The sequence below is a fragment of the Phascolarctos cinereus genome, unplaced genomic scaffold (assembly GCF_003287225.1).
Source record: "Phascolarctos cinereus isolate Bilbo 61053 unplaced genomic scaffold, phaCin_HiC Scaffold_4;HRSCAF=312, whole genome shotgun sequence".
Lineage (NCBI taxonomy): Eukaryota > Metazoa > Chordata > Mammalia > Diprotodontia > Phascolarctidae > Phascolarctos > Phascolarctos cinereus.
In genome coordinates this window covers 301,787,902-301,811,120 of record NW_027555847.1, presented here as the reverse complement: position 1 = coordinate 301,811,120, position 23,219 = coordinate 301,787,902, and the positions used below count along the sequence as shown (strand labels likewise).

The window sequence follows — 23,219 nt, the reverse complement described above, 5'->3', positions numbered from 1 at the left end:
CAAAAAAATATGTTGCAGTTTTAAGCTGAGGAGTGGGGTACAAGACTTGGGACTTGATAGTCTTTTGTACACTATGCCCTCATAAGCCTGGATCTGAGTATTTTATTCAATTACAATATAATGCCACATTTTAGTAAAGACATGGATGAATTGAAGACCAAAAAGAGAGGGCAAACAGGACGAAAAAGGATTTGAGATTGGGTCGTAAAGGTACCTGCACTTCCAACACCGAAAGGGCTGAGGGGAGACGAGGGAGCCAGAAAGAGGAGAAGGAACTAGCTGAAGAATAGCCTGGAGAGAAAGATTTCCACATAGATGGCCATGTGAAAGATACAGGAGCCAATTATCTAAAATGAGGAACATACTGAACAATAAATTAAAAAACCCTAAAAGAAATTTCCCTAAGTTCCTTTATGCAGCCCAAGACTAAATAACAAAAAATAACTAGAAGCTGCAGATAATGAAAGTGGGGCCTTACTAAAGAAGCCATCAGGTAAACAGGATATAAGTCTGGAAGCCCTGGCCCTTATCAGGAAAACCCTAGGGAGACAAAACCACTACGGTGTCCTAGCCCAGGGAACACCGGGGACATGAAGAGATAGAATCAAGGAGAGAGATCAAAGAAGCTTTATGAGCATAAAACACTACCTAGACTCTCATGGACAGGAAATCACAGTGCTATAAAAAGGAACACTGAAGCCTACCAGCATTCTGAGCCCTGACAAACAAAAGGAAGAAGAAACCAGAATTAAGAACCCATAAAAGTGAGGTCAGGATCAAATAGATCCTTGACCACTCCTCCAACAGTCCAAGATGGGGTGGAACCTGGCCCTAGAACTAAATCTTAAACCAAGAACTGAGACTAATCATTACATCAAAATTATGAAGAAAATTCACGGGTCATGAATCAACTAAGAGGAAACACATTATAGGGGAACAATAACACAAAAGCTACAAGAAAAGGCTCAGAAAAGGATTACATGAGTACTTGCAAGAAGTTAAGAGATTATAAAAGAAATATAAACTATAGAGAGGAAAACCTGGAATTAGAATAAATACCTTAGACCAAAAGGTAGAAAACCTTACACAAGTAGAACGTTGTCTAAAAAAAAAAAAGGAAGAGTAATAAGAACTCAATGACTCCATGATACAGCAAGAAATTCTGGGGAGGGGGGGGAAGGCCAAAAAAATAGAATATGTAAGATATCTATTATTAAAAAAGCAGGCATAGAAAGTCAAAGAAAGACAATTTAAGAATTATCAGTCACTATGATAACCATGACCAAATAAAAAACCTGGACACCATACTGTACACAATCATAAAAGAAACTGCCTAGCTCTATTAGAGGATAAAGTGAAGATAGAAAGACTCTGTCATCTCCTGAAAGAAACTCCAAAATGAAAATTAAGAATGTCACAGACAAAATCCACATCTTTCCAGGACACAGAAAGAGAAACAAAAACACAACAAAACAAACACGGCAAAGACTCAGAAAAGAAAGCAGTAATTCAACTATCAACGAATTGCAGTCAGAATCACACAAGACTTGTCAGCTACCACTAGAAAGAACAGGTGATCTTAGCATATGATAGTCCAAAAGGCAAAAGATAAATACTTTCAACCCAGTAACAATATAGTCTGCAAAAAGAAGTATAATGTTTCAGGGAGGAAGAAAAAAAAAGTTCTTTAACGGAATAGAGCCCTTTCAAGCCTTCTTGATGAAAAGGCAAGAGCTGAGTAGAAACTCTGAAATGTAAACACAGGAGTTAAAGAAGAAAAAAAAACTAACTAAAAAGGTAAATACATTTGCATACTTGGAAGAGGCTATAGGACGATGAAGTACTTACATTCTAATAGTGAAAGAAGAAGTAAGTGTTTCTTTAAAGCTCTAAAGTCTTCAAGTGGTCACAGAAAGAATTAAATAAGACAAACCACATGGGATGGTTTGGTTTTGACAATCTTAAGAAAAGGGAGGGAACAGGGAATATATTAGAGAAGAAAGTAAGAGAAAGGAGAAGGAACTTACTGTTTCACTTAACTATATGAGATGCAGACTGAATACACTTGGAGGAAGGTGTGGTGGGAAGAGGGGAACAGGCATCACGTGAATCTCAATTTAAACTGGTCAAAGGAAGGTTGAACACACAGACACAAAGACTTTGGTATGGAAATATATTAAACTGCCAAATAGGTGGGGGGTATGTAAGGTGGGGAGGTAGCTAGATGATTCAGTGGATTGCGTGCTAGGCCTGGAGTCAGGAAAACCAGAGTTCAAATCTGGCCTCAGACACTCACTAGCTGTGTGACCCTGGGCAAGTCACTTAACCTCTGTGTGCCTTAGTCTACTGGAGAAGCAAATGGCAAACCACTCCCATATAGGATCACAAAGAGCCTGTTAAGAAAGGGATGGGGGGGGAAACAAAGGGAAATAAACCACTAACAATTACAACCACAAATGTAAGATAAAACTTGTCCATAGAACAGAAGATAAAGAGAATGGAAGAGAAATAATACAACAATTATTTTATTTATGAGACAGTTTAAACAAAGATTAACAAAGTTAAAATAAGGAACTAGAGCAAATCTATTAGATTCAGTGATTCCTGGCTCTCTTGTCCTTGTATCTTGTTATCCATCAAGGTTTGCTATACCCAAACTCTGGGTTACTCCCAACATCTGCCTCCTTTGTTTTATTCACATACTGGTAGATGGAGGAGGAAAACATAAACTCATAATGCCGGGGGACCACTTCAAATTTACGCTATCTAAGCTCAACTGGACCCTCACTGTAACAGGGCAAATATTCTCTTTCTTTCCTAGGTGAACTGCTATACTCTTCATAGTAGTTATTCTAATCTTACATCTCTTCACGCTTCCCATGGTACCCCTTCCCTAACCCTCTCAATAGAAGATTTTGCCTCAATCTCTCTCTCTCTCTCTCTCTCTCTCTCTCTCTCTCTCTCTCACACACACACACACACACACAACAACAACAGAAAGAAGGCCAATAGGAAATAGTCAAGGCAATTTTAAACACTGCATGTTAAATTTATTAAATATTTAAAAGGCAAAGGAAGGTGTTACATAAGAGATTCACAGTTTCACATATAATCCTCTTTTCTAATTTATATATGGACATGCTCATTTTATTTGGTGTTTTGAGTTCAGAATTTTAAAAAAAATTATAAAAGATTAGATCATGTGAGAATTAGGTGAAGGAAATGGGGACATATGACCTGGAGAAGAGTAAGCTTAGGGGACATATAACAGCAGCCTTCAAATATTTGAAGGGCTCTAATATGGTAGAGGGCTTAGATTTATTTTACTGAATCCAGGGGTTAGAACAAGGAGCAATGGGTGGCAGCTACAAAACAGCAAATTATAGGCTAGATGTAGGGGGAGGAAATTCCTAACAATTCAAGCTTTCAAAAAACTGAATAGGTTGCCCCATTGCCAGGTATATTATACAGGGGATTCTTGTTCAGGTACAAGTTGAATTAGATGGCTGTTGAGATGTTGTACTTCCAAAAACATTCAATTCAAATATTTATTGAGTATCTAGTATAAGTAAAACTCTGCTAGGTGATCAGGTTACTCAGACAAGGATGAAAAAGTCCACTTCCCTCAAGGCCCTTAAGTTCTACTGGTTACTTGATGGTATCAATCATTAATAAATGATATAATTACTGTATTTCAATAATACAACTCAATGAGAGAAAAGGCATACAGATGAACAGAGGAAAAAATTCTGGACAGTACTGCAAGTTAGAAAGAATCTATATTTGGAATCCTACAAACAAACTGGAAGGAACTTCTGAGGTCATCCAGCTCAACTCATAAATAAACAGATATTCCCTCTAAACATCCCTGACAAATGGTCATTTGGCTTGAGTTTGAAGACTATCAATAAAAGGGACCGCCACTTACCTCTGGTAGTAGCTCCTCCTCTAGAACAGAAGTTCCTTGAGGGCAGAGACTGTTTGGTTTTTGCCTTTATATCCAAGAGCCTAGCACAAAGCCTGGTACACGAAAGTGTAAAACTGAAGTGAATTCCTGAAGTAGCCTATTCCAAGAGATGAACTGGCTTTCTGTATTTCCCCACAGGGTTTATACCTTTAAGTGAAAAAAAGAGAAGTGGTGGGGTAGGAGAAGAGAAGGGATAATTCCCTTCTGTCAGACGGAGATATTCTCAACCTTCCTACCCCAGCCCACCATTTTCCCCAACAGTAAAACTCATTAGAAAACTTCAATAAGGGGTATGTGTTTATTTCATGGACAACACAACAAGAGTGAATGGCAAGACATGCTGTTGCAGTGGGATGGAGAAGAGAGAAACCTAGCCAAAAGTAAGAAGTGTTAGCAGTAGAAAGATAAATAGCCCCTAGCCTCAGAATTTTGAGAGCTGAAAAGCAATTTTAACATTAATTTGTACAGCTGTATTATTTTGAAAAAAGAGGGAACTGGGAGTTGGCTTAATAGCAATAAGTTTCCCTGGTACTAATTTACCTGTAAGAAATTCCAGTCCACCCAACAGAAGTCCACCTACTCAGGTAACATCCTGCTAGAGTCATTGGTCCAACCAACCCACCAGGGGTTAGACGTTATATTTCATAAAACTAACTGAAGTTAGTCTTTGAGTATGACTGTCTATGACAAGAAGATGTCCTTGCCAACTTTTACAGCAAACTTTTTAAGCAAGTCTATACATGGTCTGTTTGTAGCCAACCCAGCCTCAAGATATTCCAAGCTGACTTCTGTCCTTACTATTCTGTTCTATCTGAACCTTCCAAAAGTAACCAGAGACCCCCTAATATCTATTTGATATATGGTACAAGGTAAAGAGTGTTGAATTTGAAGTCAGAATACCTAGATTCAAATCTGAACTCTACCACCCTACTACCTGTGTCATCAAGAGAAAACTCTGAGTTTCAGTTTCTATGTCTGTGAAATGAGGGAGTTGAACCAGATGACCCTAAGATCCCTTTTCAGATCTAAATTCATTAACTGATATAGATTCTTTTAGTCCTTATCTTCCTTGACATCTCTGAAACAATAACATTATTGATGACTTCCTTTGAGTATTTTCTTCTCCTTTGACTTAAGAGACATTAAGAATGCTTCCTATCTTTCTAAACACACTCACTTCCCAATCTCTTCAAATGGGTGTTCCCCAAAGTTCTCTCTCTGACTCTCTTTTCTACTCTTTCCCTTAACAACTGCACTCATTCCCACGACTTCCAATACCAACTCTATGCAGATTATGCAAATCTTTATATCCAGCCCAGATCTCTCTTGTGAACTCTAGACCTGCAATGTATCTTCAGCCATCTACACATTTTCCAAAACTTTTGTTAATATTGGTTCTGAAGTCTAGACTATTACTATTTACTCTCTCTTTCTGAATAAATGCCACATTTCTTTACAGAACATTAAAGGAGGTATGGCAACAGTAATTCTCAAAATGCTTCAAAACTCTACCTATCCCTTGAAAAAAAAATAAGAGAATACGTAGAATTTGGCATAGCAGGATTGATTCTCAAACTCTTTTATCCAATGACTCCTCAGGGCTCATTATTATGAATATCTATATTTAATATGTTAAGAGTAGTAGACTAGGACTAAGAACTAAGTTTGAGTCCCAATTCTGTCACTAATGAGTTGTATGGGCAAATCACTTCATCTCTCTCACCTTGGGTCCCTGATCTCCAAAACACTATAGTTAGACTAGATGAGCTCTATGGTCTCTTGAGAGTGCTAGACCTAGAGTTAGGAAGATTTGAGTTCAAATTAGGCCTCAAATACATAGCTAAGTGATCCTCAAAAAGCTGTTTAATGAGGGTGCCTCAATTTCCTCAACTGTAAAATGAGAATAATAACAGCACCCATCTTGCAGGGTATTTGTGAGGATCAAGTAAGTTAACATTTGTAATGCACTTAGCCCACTGCCTGGCACACAGTAGGTGTCAATGAATGTTTATTTCTTTCCTTCTTCCAAAATAAAACAAAAAGGCCTGTATATTACAGTTATTTAAAAAAAAACCTTCAAAAATTCTTCTTCTTGACAATATAGTTCAAGGATACACAATATTACCAGTGTGGGTTCTCTAACTACCAATGCAGACCACAATCTTTTTACAACTCTGTGGTCCCCATGGTGAGGAATGCCTCTGTTCTTAGGCAGATTGGTGGATCTTTGGATAATCTATCACTATTTCATGTCTGAGGCTCCTTTCACGTTTAGCAAAGTCATTCAGAGTCTGGAATCTGCTTGAATAGTTTTGGAGAATGAATGCTGTCATGGGACATCAGAGTAGGTTTGTAGCAGGTGCATTAAGACATAAATGTAGGAAAGGACAAAAAGGCAGAGAAAATAGGTATACATGAAACACTCAGGGCTCACTATAATTTTAATTTATACACAAGACTACACTACTACAAGTTTTTAATGTCAACAGAGTGGGCTTTATCCTAATAACATTAAAAAAAATCTATAGAGATCAACCAGTAAAAACTCCACATTTTATATATATAAGAAAAATCAGGACTCTCTTACCTTTACTAAAGCTATTTTCTCTACATAATGACCTATAAGTTTTAGAGTTCTAAATCTTTAAGTTTTAGAAACCTCTTAACATATGTTATCTCAAGAACCTTACAACAAATATGAAGTGTGATTTTATAGATGAGAAGTCTGAAGCTAAGAAAGATTAAGGGATCTGTCCATGATCATACAGCTAGTAAATATCTAAAGAATAATTTGAACTCAAGTTCCCTGACATTAAATCTAGCACACTATCCACTGTGCAACCTAGCTGGCCATCATTTACTTTGTATACCTCTCTCAGACACTTAATTTGTTATTGCCTTGTGCTATTTATTATTTGTTCTTATGTTTATGTTCTACTTCCCCAACTACCCCTCTCAAAGCAATGACAATGTTAGACTGTTTTTTATCCCTTTGCCCTGACAGCCTCAATTGGATGAATGATCATGAACTTCTGACGCCCAGGTATAAAAGTATAAAAATAAACACAATACAAAAGTGAGCTACGTAAAATCACAAATTTAGAGCTGGATTTAGAGATTATCTAGTCCAAATCCCTCCCTTTAAAGGTGAGAGGACTAAGGCCTAGAAAATCTAGGTGACTTGCCCAAGGTCATATAGCTAGTAAGTGATAGATGATGCAAACCTTGGGCTGCAAAACCAACACTCTATGCTGTCTCTCTTAATGGCCTCTTTCAATGGCCTTGGCCATAACTTGCAGTGGTAAGTTAATTTATCTCTATAAAATTCCTGGCTGTGGTAATTTAATCCACTAAAATTCAACCTAGATTTTAGAAGATTCTAATTGTACAATTTAACTCTTCCCCCAGTCGCCTATACTATAAGTCACTTTAGTAAATTCAAGGCTAAAAATTTACTTTCTTAAGCACAGGCATGAACATGTTTTTATCTTGATATTCAAGATATCTAGAGAACTGGTAGAAATATATAAGAATAAGAGACATTACCCAATAAATGGTCAGAAGACATGAACAGGCAGTTTTCAAATGAAGAAATGCAAGTTATCAAACATTTATTACGTGCCTACTAAGTGGCAGGCACTGTGCTAAGTGCTAGAAAACAATATTAAAACAAACATATTAAAACTGCTAATCACTATTAATAGAAGAAATGCAATTTTAAACAACTATGAGGTTCTACTAAATACCCATCGAACTGGCAAAGATGAGAAAAAAGGAAAAAAATGTAAATTGTTGATGAAGCTTTGGGAAGTCAGGCATATAAATAAACTACTGGTGGAACTGTGAATTGGCCCAGCCATTCTGGAAGACAATTTGGAATCTACCCCTAGTCACTAAACTGTGCATAACCAGTAATACCATTGCTAGGCCTATGTTCCTCAACATTAGAGACAGAAGGAGCCACACGTACACAAATAGTACTTTTTGTTGTTTCAAAGAACTGGAAAAAAAGTAAATGCCTATCAATTAAAGAATTGCCGAACAAATTACAGTATCTAAATGTAATGGAATGTCATCATACCATGAAAAATGACGAAACAGATGAGTCAGAGAAACATAGGAAGACATGTAAGCTGATGTAAAGTAAGTAGGACTAGGAGACTAATTATATAATGACTAGAGTAATATAAAGGAAAGACTTAAGAACTCTGATCAATGTAACTGATCTATGTAATATCAACTATAATGCTAGAAGATCAATAATGAAATATGCCTAACACCTCTTACTACTGAAAAAATACACCGAAGAGAACAGAAAGAAATTGATATGAGGGCACAGTTGGAACTATTATGTTAAATTTAATATATTCTAAAAAAGACATACGTAACAGGGCTTCACAGTTTCACAAACAATCCTTTTTTGGTTCTTTATATAAAAATGTATGTATTAATGTTTAAATTTAAATTCCGAAAAATATTTTAAGCTCAAGTATTATTGCACAGTACTGAAATACTCAAAGCGGCAGTTTAGAACCAGCAGCTGGTTTCACTGGACTAATAATAGAAGGGGGCACTTCTGGTACCACTGAAGCACCACAATGAATCCCAGTGGGAACACATTAATATTTTAAGCTAGCTTGCCCAAGTGGCTCTACCTTTATTTCTATGGAAAGCCCTGAATTTTCTCTAGTTCCAAATACAGAATTATGATAAAATAAACAAGTACATGTTAGAATTCCCTGGTATCAGAAAGAAAGACCTAAGGGAAGAGATTCTCTGTTGTGCGTAGTATTTTGAAACACTGAAAGCTTAGGAACCATTATCTTGCTATCACGTTGAGCTTTTGTGTGCTGTACTAATTCAAAACAAGATTTATTCTACAAGCTTAGAATTTGGTATACTTCTACATGGTGTATATCACTGTATTAGACAAAAATATCACTTTTAAATCAAACAGCCTGCTACTAATATTAGGAATTCCAAAGTACAAGCATGGGTCTTGACACTACAGAGAATGTAGCTGCTGCCATACCTAATCCTGAAGCTTTAATTTATATTGATGTTAACCTTCACCTAATTTCCTGGTGAACTGCTGTACTACTAAATAGTGATCATCTTCTGCTATAACAGGAAGTCATTTAATATTTCTTCTCCCATTGTATAACATTTTTTTAAAAGAAGGCAAAAAGTGACTGCTACGATGACTTGTTAAATATTCTCTCTCCACAATGAGATATTTCTTAAAGTCAAAGTTTCTTACATAGAATATAGAAACAGAACCTAAATACATCTAAAAACATTTAAGACTGTATTACAAAATACATAACTTGTAAAATCCTAGCTTTATTTCCTTTATGTTAAGATTATATTATTTTGAAGTAGTATACATTCCTATAATTGCTGTTAAAAATTATGTAAATAACACGTGCTTATATTTAGGATAAAGATTGGATTTAGGAATGATAAATGTAATATAATAATAACTGTAATATAATACCTTCAAATGGGTTCCAGATTTATAAAAAATCCAGTTAGTCAATAATTGACTTGAGTTTACACATACACACACACACACACATACACACACACACACACACTAAATGTGTTTGAGGTCAAACAATATTGGAAATAAGTGTCAATTAACTTCTACCTTCCTTCTAACCATTGACTTTATAGATCATTCTGCAAATCAGACCTATGAAAAGGATCTCACCGCTAGATTCTCAAAACTGTACACGGAAATCTACTGATGCAGTCATTTTCTTTCTCTAATTTTTTTCCTTCTTAACCTCTCAATACTCGTTATTAGAGACCACCTGCTATTAAGTGTTAATTCATTCTGTTTTATACTAGAAAAATAGAACTCAAAGAAAATGTAACAAGTAGGATTTTTTAAAAATCCCATGTAAAATGGATTCTTTTTAAAAAGTACTAATTCAGTATTAATATTTTCTTTATTGGAGCAATATCACAATTTTTTATGCCAACGTGTTGAATTTAGAAAAGAAAAAAGAGTGATGAGAGGGGAGAGGGTTGGTAGGGAAAAGTGCTGGAAACTGCCCCGCTCTCTGCACAGAACAGATCCTCTTGGGTCCATCCAAGAACATTTTTAGGTAGTAAGGCTTAAAAAACTACCATAGGATCATAAATTTAAAGCTGGCGAAGTACACTCAGAGGTCATCTAGTACAACTATCTCATTTTACAGATTAGAAAATTGAGGCCCAGGGAATTTAAATGACTTGCCCCAGGACATATGATGCTTCCCAGAAGATGTTAACCAAAGCTATTATCAGTTATCATCAGTTTACAAATTGCTTATTCAGATTTTTAAATGTCTAATTTGCAACTTTAAAAAATGGAAAGTGTGTTACTGCCTATACTGTATCTAACTCTAAATTATATACATATTTTTTCCTTTTTTCTTCACATAAGACATCAAAAGGGGAAACATTCAGCTTTTACAAAACCAGTTTCTAATGTTTCTCTTTCTCTTCAAAAAGAGTAAACCAACATCTATTAGTCCAGGAGAAAAAGCAATTGAAACACATGTCATATTAACTGTTCTGTTCAACAGTTTACACATGGATATTAACAATAAGTAGCACAATAATCCTTAGGTCCTGTCAAACAGAACCTTTTAAGAAAAAACGTATTAATCTGACCCTAACTTGCAACTTGATAAAAAAAAAATCTTGAAAGATTCCCATTGTTAAAATATACTCCTCTATATAACTGATAGATATGAAAGCATATCATTTTATTTTAAATAGAAGAAAAATTAAAATCCTTCCACAAATAGAGAAAACACAATTATGAATGCTATTTTTTAAAAGGGGAAAAGAATTTTGTAGCTGATTAAAATTCTTATGATATCTCTCATTTTGATGAATGTGGAAGTCAAAGTATTTTGGAGTACAACACACAAAGATCTAAAAAAGATCCCTGAAGCACAAAATGTAAAGATTTTATAAACCACTGAGTAACCCAACTAATAAAAATGTTAATGTTCTTAGGTTTTATGTAACTTGTTAAAAAATTAATCTCATCTGAATTTTAAGCTTAAAAAATTATCACTTTAACAAAAAAAATTGAATTATTAAACTAACTAGTTCTCAGAAATAAGGTTGTATGGCCCAAATAAAGTCTCAGTCCAATCATAAGTCTCTGACCTGAAAGTTAAGTGATTTGCCACATCAGCATAGAAGACCTAGAAAGATTTGAAAAAGAAACAAGCTTTGACGTAATATCAAGTTTTTGAAACAAAACAAATACTTTGGCTCAGTCTCACCAGCTCTGATTCACTGGCAATATCTAATATCATATGCTATCTACTTCAGGGTTTGTATGGAAAAACAGAATATTTCTGTGAAATAGGAAAATTATTTAGAGCCATGCATGGAATTCAAGAAAGGTGACTTTTCAGTGCTTTACTTTGCCACTGTCATTATACTCTACAATGAGCCAATGTCTTCAGCAACCTTTGATCTAAACATTTACCCAATGACTAAATATTAAACACTGATAAAAATCAAGAAATTCTAAAATTTATTTCAGTTAAAACTAATACTTTACTTAGTGCAAAATTTGCATTTCTAGACACTTCCCTCATATTAAAAATTTTAAACATAGCCATAAAAACATATACAATAGGGTTTTGTACCTTAAAGCATCCACATTGTAAAATACAAGCACTGTGGAAATGTGACTAATGATCCAGTCCTTTAACCAAATATAATAGGACTACTGAGAAGCTTTATCTTTCTTTGTAAAACAGTTTTCTACTCACTCAAATTCACGTAACTGACTCAATATTAGTCCCTGTGCTATATTTTGCTCAAGTTTTTTTTTAATCTATACAATGCTAGAACTTTAAAGTTTCTAAGAGTTTATTCCTAACTAAAAATCTTAAAACTTCACTATTTAAATTCTCCCGCTTGCTTCCCCTATTCATAACTGAAAAATCAGTAGGAACCAAGAGACTGAGTGACTGCAAAGGCTTTATGAGACAGCATAGATGACTAAGGTGATGTTAAGACTATATTTAGTGTAGATAAATATATTTAGTATAATAGAGTATACTAAGGTATTTATGTATTTTGCATACATCTCTTCCTCCATCCTAAATCTTCTCTATGTCATGTATGTTTTAAAGTTATTCAGAGTAATTTCAAGAGCTGCAGGAAAGAAGAACTGGGGAAAGAGGTGGTATATGATTAGAAATGGGCCAATGGGCTAGAACTAAGAATCAGATTGGGTTGTTTTAAGAGTAAGGCTGAAGCCCTGGATAGTTTTAAGGCTAGGGCTAGGCTAAATGTATGGCTCTTATAAAGTTGAAAACAGATGGAATCTGAGGATCTATAAAGTTTGGGGCTTCTGTGTCATTTTTTTATGTGTTCTGTTTATTTGCCTTCTAGAATTTCTTACAAGGCTCCATTGTAAATTCCCTTATAATCACTGGCTCTATATCTGATTAGTCAAATATTTTAGGTGAAAACTATGAGAGCAATAAAATGATGCTTTTTTCACCTTTAAATTTAGAATTAACTACTTAAGTTATATATCATCAACTTCAGGTCTTTTAAAAAGTACAATTCCACTGGCAATGATTGCAGAGGTATTCTGATTCAGCTGATTTATGTGCTATTCTAGAATTAAGAAGGGCTATTGTCCTATGTAATCAATGGAGACATGTGTTTGACTAATAAGCAGGCACAGACAATAAGAAAATGAACAGAAGCCAGACAAAGGTCATTCCAACTAGAGTCTCCGTGCACAGAGAATGAAAGGCATACCAGATACACTATAGCTAAGATGAAAGATAGGCCGTAGATAGTATCATGGTTGGTGTTAGATCATCTGGCATTTTAAAGGAATTTTAGATTCTTGCATACCTCATACATGTGAAGACAGGAAAAGAGTAGATTTTCTCACATCTACAGGGTTGGTTTTTTTTTTAAAACCCTTTTCCTCTTCTTCCCTTCTTCCATTGTGAAGGGTAAGAGTTGGGGGAAAATACTGTATTCTAAGCCCTTCAGCACATTCTGTCCCTTCTATGATGGGGAGACAGCAAGCTCCTGGGATCCCGCAGGGTTGGCATTGTTTGGTGACTTTCACAAGAGATCTGTTAAGACTAAGCCAAGTCAGTTCAATGCTAGAGAGTGTGTGGGACCTTTACTCTCATATTATTAGCTAGTGCTGACAGTGAAGCAAAAGGTGAAATGTAGTCATATGATCAATAATCTGCCTTGCCATTAACAAATATCCTTTTCTATATTCTCAACAGGTATCCTGGACAGTATCATGATGTAAAACAAAAATGTACATAAAGAATGTTTTTCAACAAAACTTTTATGTCAATTACATGTATAGAAATGTATATATTCACATTATAAGTTAATGAAATAAACTTGAGTAAAATGAAAAGCAGAACATGAAGTGACATTGTTTTAGCACCACGATATTTCAAAAGTCATCAGAAATCAGTATCAGATGTATTGAAATGCAACATCTATGACATTTGGAGGACAACAGTCAGCCAGGTTAAAATATGTTCATTATGCTTTATACAGCCTGACTGCTGATTATGAAAGGACACATTCTGCTTTAATAGAGGTTTAAGAAATTGAATTACATGATGATTTTTAACTACTGAAGTAGTACTATCAGCTAAAATCCATAGAGATTTAAATGCTTGAACTAAATTTGCTACTACAATTATAGAAATATGGATATCTTATGCATGCTTTTCAGCTAATTTGGATGATTAGTGCTTTTATACAGTATAGCATTTTGCTTTATAAAGATGCTGGCAGATACAGCTTTGTACTGAATACAAGGTCTAAAAATTCTACCTTAGTTTCAGGGTATGTTTTCCTAGGTCAAGTAATTTTCAAAATATGGTGAGTTCAGCGTATACCCCAGATTGATGCTTGCTCAATATCTCCAAAAAGTTAGAGCCTAACAGAAAAATAAAAGCTTGTGTTTTCAATATTCTTACTATCTTTCAAATTGTGACAAATTCTATAGGCATACAGTGGAAAAGAAATAAATTCACAAACCATAATTTCAAATGACCAAATGGTACAGTGAAGGATACATTGCAAAAGTCAAAACAAGCAAACACCAGACAATGCTGATATTCATTTCCTGTGCAGGTTTCATCAAACTGTAGTAGACTTCAGTTACTAGATACACTACTGTAGCTGCCACTGTGAAATCCACCAGCCACTGATATTCAGGAAAATAATGCAATGCTGAAAAATAAAGATTTTCAAATACAAAAGTTTTATCTAAACTTTCATCAATAGCAGATACAGATGTATACTTAATAAACTTTAAGCAAATTAAATTCTATTTGTGGATTTATAAAGACTTGCAAATATCAAGATGCTAAAATCCAGTAACACAGAATCTTACATTCAAAATTAAATGTTATGAATTTTAGGATTTCATGCATTAAACAATCAAAATAAACAAATTGATTATGACCAATATATTAAAATTTATGTTAAAATGACTATAAACACACTGTAGTTTAATAATTGACTAATGATTTTTAAGAAATTCTGAAGTATTATATTTTATAAGACAGAATTTCCTTTATGACATCTTATCCTGAGGATACATGTAAGGCTGGGTAAAGTGCACTGTCTTTTAAGCTTTGGTTCTTAAAAAGAGATTTAAACCATTTTAACATCAATGATAGGGGAAAGGTATTCTATGAGTTACTGTAAGCTACAAAAAAAAGTGTAAGGCGTATTTTTCTGTTTGGTGGTTCCTTACTTAAACACTGAGAAATCCTTTGGATTCCAAAAAACCAGCTCTTAAGTTCCAAATGTTCCACCTTTAAGTGTTTGCATTATAAGCAGAATACTCTGAATATGAACAAGCTCTTGACTTTCTTTTGGTCCCTAAATCCCTTAATATGTTTCTCTAAAGGGATCCTTTAAAACTGACCTATTCTCCACAATCCTCCTAAATTCTGTCACTTGGGAAAGGACAGACTAGAAATCTAAGCAGGATCAGGGGACTGAAATGGAATTTTTTTTTTTAAAGGAGGAAAAGGCAAAAGGAAAACATACCAAATAGGTGAAAGATAATGTTGTTTCTATCTCAATGTATAATACCTTTGTGATTCTATTTCTTCCTTTTATCCTACTTACACTATTAAAACTTCAGGGATTAAGAAAAAACCATTAATCCTTGATATAGAATTTAGCCCAATGGCACTTATATAGGTGTCTAAACAAATAACGTGATGTTACATAAACACCTATTCATACAATCCTATTTATTACCAAATCGAAATTCTATGTGTCAAACTTTGTTTCCACTGACTTCTAAAATAAAATGAATACACATTCCTTTGGGGGCAGTTATAGGAACTGAGGATGGAATATTTGGCCCTTAGTTGCAACACTTTAAAATTTTGTGAATCTTTTAAAAAAAAATCACCCATTCAAAGGAAAATTTATGTTAAAATAAAATAATGCTATTCAAAACAAGCCAGGTTAAATGACTAAACCCTTAGCGAACTCCATATGAAGAGGCAATATAACAAGATGTAAAGTAACAAGCCTTAATGCTTTTTCAATTTAGCTAAAATTTTCACTTGCTTTCAAATTGACTTAACACTTCTAATTTCATACCCAAGGTAATTGTTTTAGCTCTCTTTTGTGCACTTACTTTCTCACATACACTTAATGATTTCTGAATGTAAAGCTGAAGGTTTCATCCTATCATGTCTCCAGGCATTTCCAAGCTCAGTTGCCTCCCTCTTTTAACAAACATTTATTAAAAGCTCACTATGTGAAAGGCACTCTTTTCCAGAGTTCTTGGTTGTTGCTAGTCTCTAAATCCCTGACTCCAAAATGGTGAACCAAACATTTGATCAAACAGGTTTGGATATTTTAAGAACACCATTAACAATAATTAAATAAAGCCTTCAAATAATACTATATCCTGTCCATTTGTCCTAATGGGGGGAGCGGGAGGAGAAGAGAATCAAAAGGATAAATCATTCATGTTATTCTTTTAGTCTTTTAAGTTCTTTACCATAGATTTTTCCCCCTGTATATGTAAAGAATATTCTGTCAATCATATCTCCTGCATTTACAACACTAGTATGAAGTCAAATATAATTCTATTATAGGTTAAGGATGTTATATCACACTTACACAATGTTAAATTTCAGAAAGGTACAATTCAGAAAGGCAATATATGGGCAGACTTAGTACTCACGGTACATCAAGTTCAACGTAATAATGGCCACAATGTTTTAAAAATTGTAACAGCAGATTTGTTTTATTTTCTTACCATCAGTTCCTTTGAATTTGGCTACTCAAATATAATTACAATCTTAGATTCTTTTAAATTATTATTCTTTCTGAAATGTTAAGTACTACACATATTCTTGCACTTACACTCAAACAACCCTGTTAAGGCAAGGAAAAAGTAATATACCCATTTTTTCGTTAGCTAAACTGAATCACAGAAATTTACTTCTTTTCTGTGACATAGTAAGGGTCAAACTGGAACCACAAATGAGGTTTTATATAGCTCCTATCCACACTGTTCTCTAACAGATCTAAATGTTATAAACAAAGTAATTCAGCACTAACATACACATCTATCAATTGAATTGAATCATTATGAATATTATAGTAGAACGAGACCTGGAATTAGAGGCATTAAGAACAAAGGAAAGCTATGTAGTTTCAACATTTATGCCTGAGAAATAGCATTTTTTTTATAAGCCACTTAACTTCTTTCTTTTACCATGGTAAAAGGGGCAAAATAATATACAACTCATTATAGTCTAAATAATTATATGGAAAAAAAGATTTTTAAAAGAAGTCTTATGAGCTTCTTAGTTCTAAAAGTTTACACAATTCTTACATATTAACATTAATAATATAACAGAAGCAATCAACTAAGTTTTATTGTTTTAAACTATCTCTAACCAACTGGGCTTTAAAGAATTCTTGACCAAAAATCCTTTATTGAAATTTTTCTTACCTAAAGTATCCACTTCTGTAATTGACTTTGTTTCTAGATGAAGATCAATATCCTTTGGAATGGTTAATGGCTTACTTTCAATATGACCATTATATTTCCTATAAAAATGAGATAAGAATTACAAAAAGTTATCAAATTGTTGTCTAGGTTGCTATGTCAAAATTTAATTTTTTAAAGTGAGAAGCTCAATCTCTGGTATTTTAAATAGCAGAAGGGGAATGAATAGTGGGTAACAATGAATAGGATCAGTTATGATAAAGAAGCAAAAATTTTAGAGGTAAATTATTTCAATGAATGGTTATTTCATAAGCCTCATTAAGTGAGTGCACTGGACATCCAACTTAAAGGAACAAGCATTTTATTTATAACGTCAGTTAATTTATTAATAGCTTAACAAACAACTTCAAACTTTAAGTCCATCCGCACTATTTAGAATAAGAGTCATAGATCTGAATCTCCCAAGGGATTGCTGATATAGAAATTTTACTGAGCTGGGAGCGGAGGGCAGGACTAATGAAAGAACAGTTTTACATGTATTGCTGTCATTTTAGAATTTTTTTAAAAAAAAGGCAACCAGGCAAACAAAACATATATAAATCATATGTACCCTACAACTGAGATACAAGATTATTTAAAACATTAGATAATAGCTTGAATTTAAAAAAATGAAATGTTATCAAGAAATTACTTTATGTTAATAAACTAGCAAATACTTACTGAGCACCTACTATCTACAAGGCATGGTCCTGGACATATTTGAACTGGCAAAATAGCATGAATATGTTTTAAATAGATCCAAGCATCCTACTAATGAGAAGAAAAAAGCCTATACTTCTGGTGTATACATTTAAGAAATGTCAAGTAAAAGTTTTGAACACTACAAAATTGAACAAATTTTAAAAATCTATGGCTCTAACAGTCCTAGACTATAAAGGTTTATAACACATTATAGTCAAATAAATATGTCATGAAGTTTTGAGGAAATTATATTTATGTATATATGGATATTTTATAAAGTGCTAGTGAAGGTATTCTAGAAAGGATACTTTCAGTAAATCATTTTGTTAATATAAAGAACTCCCAGTATGTAAATGTTCTCCCACAATGCAGATCAGCAACCAATCTCTACTCTCTCAGAAAGATGGCTGGTGTACTGAAACACCATAGCAGTCTAAGGTCACAAAAAGGTTAGAAGAACCCAGGCACGCTTTGTGTTCTATCTCTCCATAGGTCTATCTACAATACAACACTGCCTCAAGACTGTTACTAGTCAGTATCTAATTTATGTTTTCTGTATTTGGATTTTTGCATATCAAAATTTCTTAAAGTATTTCAATTACACAGACATTTTATAATTTGTTTCTATTGCAAATTCCTTGGTCTCTTCACCTTGATATTTATCAAAACTTCTAAGCTTCTCTGTCTGAAAGCCTAACGCAAAAATATTCTCTTAACAAACGATATCCAATAATGTGACACTCTAATAAACACATTTACCTATCTTTTTTGCTCTTTCCCCTTTGTTGTTTTCCTGCAAGAAGGCGTAACTCTTCTTCTGTAGGATGTTGATACCATCGCAAACTAACAAAAAAGAAACCAACAAAATAAATTGTAAAAATATATCAGTGGCATTTAAGCTTTAAAAAGATATTGACACATTCATTCTAAATATTACAGTATGCCCACTCTTCTATTATTCTCTTCATTGAACATGAGACCATGGTAATAAATAAATTATGGCTTTATTTACCTATATTACTCATATGCATAAGGTCAAGTCCAGAGACTTCATTTTAGATAGCATTTTTAATTTTCCACTTTCTGAAGGAGGTAAGTCCTACCTAAACTTTTTTCCTAGAGATGTTAACAAGTGGCAAAAGTGACCAATTAGCATTGCCCATCTCTGACAGGTATCAAATAGTGAAACAGGAAAGGAACCATGGAAACTACATGAACTACAAAAGGATAATAAAATTACAAAAAGTAATAAACTGCTGATAATCCAGTTGTCTGTATTATTTACTTCTTAAAAAAATAAAATTTGTACTTACACTATCTAAATAGTTTCTACATGGGGACATGGGGAGACTGATTTAAAAGAAAAAAAAAGGACTTTCGGGGAAGGGGGGAGGCAAGGTAGGTGCTTTCAGAAATGCTAGCCTGGGGCCAGAATTTTAACTGGCAACATTTATCTGAACCCTTGAACCAACAAGCAATATCTGAACCCCAAGATTACTCATGTATAATCTTGTTCTCTATAGAGTGAAGGAAAATTAAAATTAACACGAGAATTATCTTAATACATTAACATTCTGTCTAATTAGAACCTTCTACTCATTTTAGTCAAGTTTCCTGGATGAGGGTTGACCTCTATAAGCATCAAGCTTTAAAAAAAAAAATTAATGATTCAGTATAGAAATAAGAAGGGATTTTTTAAAAGAGTAAAATGAATAATATATTGATGACTCAGCATTGTCATTCTGATAAGTCACCGTGCTGTGCCATAATTACAGTAAGGGATGAAGGACCTGAGATGCTGTTTGCCTCTACACTTAAATGGCCTCAGACTGCCATGCACTTTTTACAAAGTTTGTGTTTGTCTTTTGGGAATCTTGTCTTCTGCTGTTACTTCTCACTGCTATTGATACACTTGCCTATAATAATGCCTCTTTAATTTTTAAATTTTAATCTGCAGCAGACTTAGAAATCAGATAACAAGGATAGTTTTATTAAGAATAAATAGGATTTGAAGAAGTACTTGAGAATTGTTTCAATAAAGTGCAAGGACTTTGTGACCATTATTTTGGCTTCTCAAGTTCCGTGCCTTTGTTTTTGTTTTCTTTTTCACTTTTTTTTTTTTTTGCTTAGCTCCAAGTTCTTTAGCCCTGTTGCTGAGATGGAGTGAAACATTACTCTATATCAAATACAAGTACAAACATGCCAAAATGAATAATAATATCTAGAATATTCTTGCCTGCTGATTCACTCACACAAGATAATAATCTTGGCCTAACATGTCATTTTAGTAAAGTAACTCTGCTCAACAATCTAATGTCATTAAAAAACAATGTAGTTCACGTACTTCACAAAACTAAAAAAAAACACCACATCACTTCAATTAACCTATTTTATAATTTAAGAAATATTAATATTCCAGTCAAATTTTAAAAACTAATTATACAAGGAAATGAGAATAAAGTGAATCTTGAATCTTCAGGACACAGGGAGAGAGGGAGAGAAAGAGAAAGAAAGAGAGAGAAGAGATATTGCATATGTGATACGTGTACATGTAAAATACAAAAGACTGGTTTAGACTTCACCATTCCTAAAAAGCTTCTAACCCTAAATATGCAACATTAAAAACTCTGAAGAAAGACCTAGTCTCACTTTAAAATCTTTTTTTTTTCTTCAGTTTCTTTCAAATGACAACTTACAAAAAAATGTAAGATTTTCATTTCTAGAAAATCTGCTCAGTCTTATTTCTTAAAATTCAGTTTCTTGTGCACATGCCTAATAGATCCTTGTTCTTCTCTGCTGACAATTTTAACACAATACCATGGTTACTTCAGAGAGAGAAGGGAAAAAATGGCCAAGGCAAGGAGGGCAAGGAATTCTGGCATTTCACATACAGCAGAGCTGAGGTGTTTAAAACTTTTTCCCCATCCCTTAGGTCATAGGTCCCACCTACTGTGCATTTGAATAGTAGGTTTAAAGGAGGAAGCTGGTGGTCTCTTCGGATCAGGCAACATGCAAGAAAACAAGCAAAAGAAGTCCCAGCAACTGATGGAGGTATTTTCATCTTTCTTTACCCAATAGGTGATGTGTTAAATTTACTGTGCATCTGAACAGAGTAGCAGATTTTTGATAAGGGACATGAGAGAGAAGGTAATTCACCAAACTGAGGAGCCTTTAAGAGACGGAGGAGGAGGCAAAGATAACACATCAGGTTGAAGGGCACAATCAGGAAAAGAGAAAAGCAAGTCTAGCATGGGCACTGACATGGAGAAAAAGCAGTACCTTCCCCAAATCCCCATGCAAAACCCACTATTCAAATGTACAAAAAAGATGATAGCCTATCATTTACCTCTCCAAGAAGAGAGGGGCTGAGCAAGACACTTCAAAACAAAAAGGAACTTTAATTACAACAGAATATAACACTCCGTAGCTTTGGATTCGAGACTTTTTAGAAGGGGTATTGATCAGAAAGGATTGTATCCTCTTTGTTTAAGCGAAATAATTTTCACTGAACAATGTTATCATATAAACATCAATTCACCTCATTACTAGTCAATCACCCTACGGTAACCATTCCTTTAATAGGCAGGTGAGTGAACAGGGAAGGGTACGAGAAGTATCTGTGGGGTCAGGGAGAATAACTTATTTCAAAGGGGAACAACAGCTGAAGAACCTAAAGAAGCAGCATTTCCTGGCCAATATCCTGATGCAGCTGAATTCCTCAGTGATTTTTCTTTTGGTCAATTGATAAGAATAGGATATGGTCAAGTTGTTAGAGACACAGAACCCTAAAAAGTTGTTTGGCTTTTCTAATTACTCAAAAAATCATTTCCAAACATGAAAAATACTTCAAGTAGAAGAACAGTTACAAAAACTGGAAGGAGGAAAAAGTCATTAGTCACTTCAATAGTGGTCCCACAGAGGTGTGTTATTAGCACAGGTGATATTTCCTAAATCAGGGGTGGGGAATCTGTGGCCTCGAGACCACACGTGGCCCTCTAGGTCATCAAGTTTGGCCTTCTGACTGAATCCAAACTTCACAGAACAAAACCCCTTAATAAAAGGATTTGTTCTAATAAACTTGGACTTAGTCAAAAGGCTACACCCAAGGACCTAGAAGGTCACACAGGTTCAATGACCTAAATTGTACTACACACATGGCATGTGCTCAGTAATCCCTATCAATGTTTTATAGTAATCTTCTTCAAATTTCTGGATAAGACTGGAGGAAAGATAGCTTTCTAGGCATAGGCTACACAAAAGAATATATGGGAAAAGATAAAAAACCTAGAAAAATCCCACTTTCAATACAATCTTTTGCTACTACCATTTTATAAAGCCCAATATCTCTTCCTTCTCTAAAGCTGACCAAATCAGGACCAGAAGTCAAAAGGACATAGTTTAGTTTTAATGACACTGTCTACAGTAGTGGCTAAAGTTGAGAATTCTTGGTGAATTTCTGAGAACAGAAATCCAATTGACTCATATTATTAGGATAATACCTAGAATTAATTGAAGACTATGTGAGAGATGATCTCTCAGAAGTGAAGCCTCCTCAAAGGGTCATTAGTTCTTATTAATGGTGCTGGTATTGTTGCTTTTGAGTGGTACACGTATACCAACACTAAGTGAAGACTCCTCAGAATACAAGACCTCCTCCCCTAGCCTTCTCCCTCCCCTACTCTTAGATAGTGTTAGCAGAAATTCCTGAGCCATAAGAGCATTCCACCTATCTCATCCTCTAGCCAGTTATATGACCTTGGGTAAAAGGCTGCCGAAACTGTGAGGCCCTGAAAAGGGGAACATGCTAACAATTTCTATACCTCTTTGTTCTCTCTGTTACTGGGGTAGTTTTCACATGAATAGATTGTACACCTGAGGATCAGCCAATGAGCCGATGGGAAGGGGGTTAGGGTGGGCTGCTGCATTAGGGTCCATATAATCTTGCCTTAAACAAAGAGCACTCGCACACTTGGGCAGCTTAGGCAGCACGAGGGTGCCCTTTCTCGAGAAAGTCAATAAAGAGAGTTCTCCTTTTGGCAAACTTTTGTCAAGACACTGGTTTTAATTTGGGTAGGTGGTCTCTGTCTCACACACCTTTGGGGGGCTCATCCCGGGATTTAACCCTTTCCTTAGGGGCTTCTCTTGACCCCTTCCTGGGGCAGACACCTCACCAGCACTTTCTGGTGGTCCCTAGGTTGGTGTCCTGAGATCCCCTCTGGTGAGGGAAAGACCCGAAGAGAGTCTTGACTGGGCAAAAACGAGGAGTTCCACTGCGCTAGTGGAGAAATCAAAGCCACCTGTTAGACTGAAGCAGCCACATAAGTTTGTGCACACAGAGTCAGGTAAGCAAGACCCGTGAGTCGCTGGTGCACCTAAGCGGTTCAAGTCCGTAAGGTAGCCAAGGGCAAGATCGGTGAGTCCCTGGGTGGTTGGTCCCAACCCTATTAACCTAAGCAGTTCGAGTCGGTAAGGCTAGGGGTGGGGTGAAAAAGGGAA

The 23,219-nt window shown here is 34.8% G+C and overlaps 1 protein-coding gene across 3 annotated transcripts in view; it reads right to left on the bottom strand.

Annotated features, from left to right (window-relative positions):
• The window catches only part of TMEM161B (transmembrane protein 161B), a 109,705-nt gene that overhangs the window by 31,708 nt on the left and 54,778 nt on the right, over positions 1 to 23,219 (bottom strand). For 2 of the 3 annotated variants that reach the window (XM_021008104.2, XM_021008114.2), the window contains exons 3-5: positions 18,483 to 18,566; positions 16,986 to 17,083; positions 14,065 to 14,221 (exon numbers count right to left, since the gene is read on the bottom strand). In XM_021008104.2, coding sequence (XP_020863763.1) covers positions 14,065 to 14,221; positions 16,986 to 17,083; positions 18,483 to 18,566 — 339 coding nt within the window. Of the gene's footprint in view, positions 1 to 3,928; positions 14,033 to 14,064; positions 14,222 to 16,985; positions 17,084 to 18,482; positions 18,567 to 23,219 lie in introns of those variants that run through there. The other variant, XM_021008125.2, reaches the window with a different exon arrangement.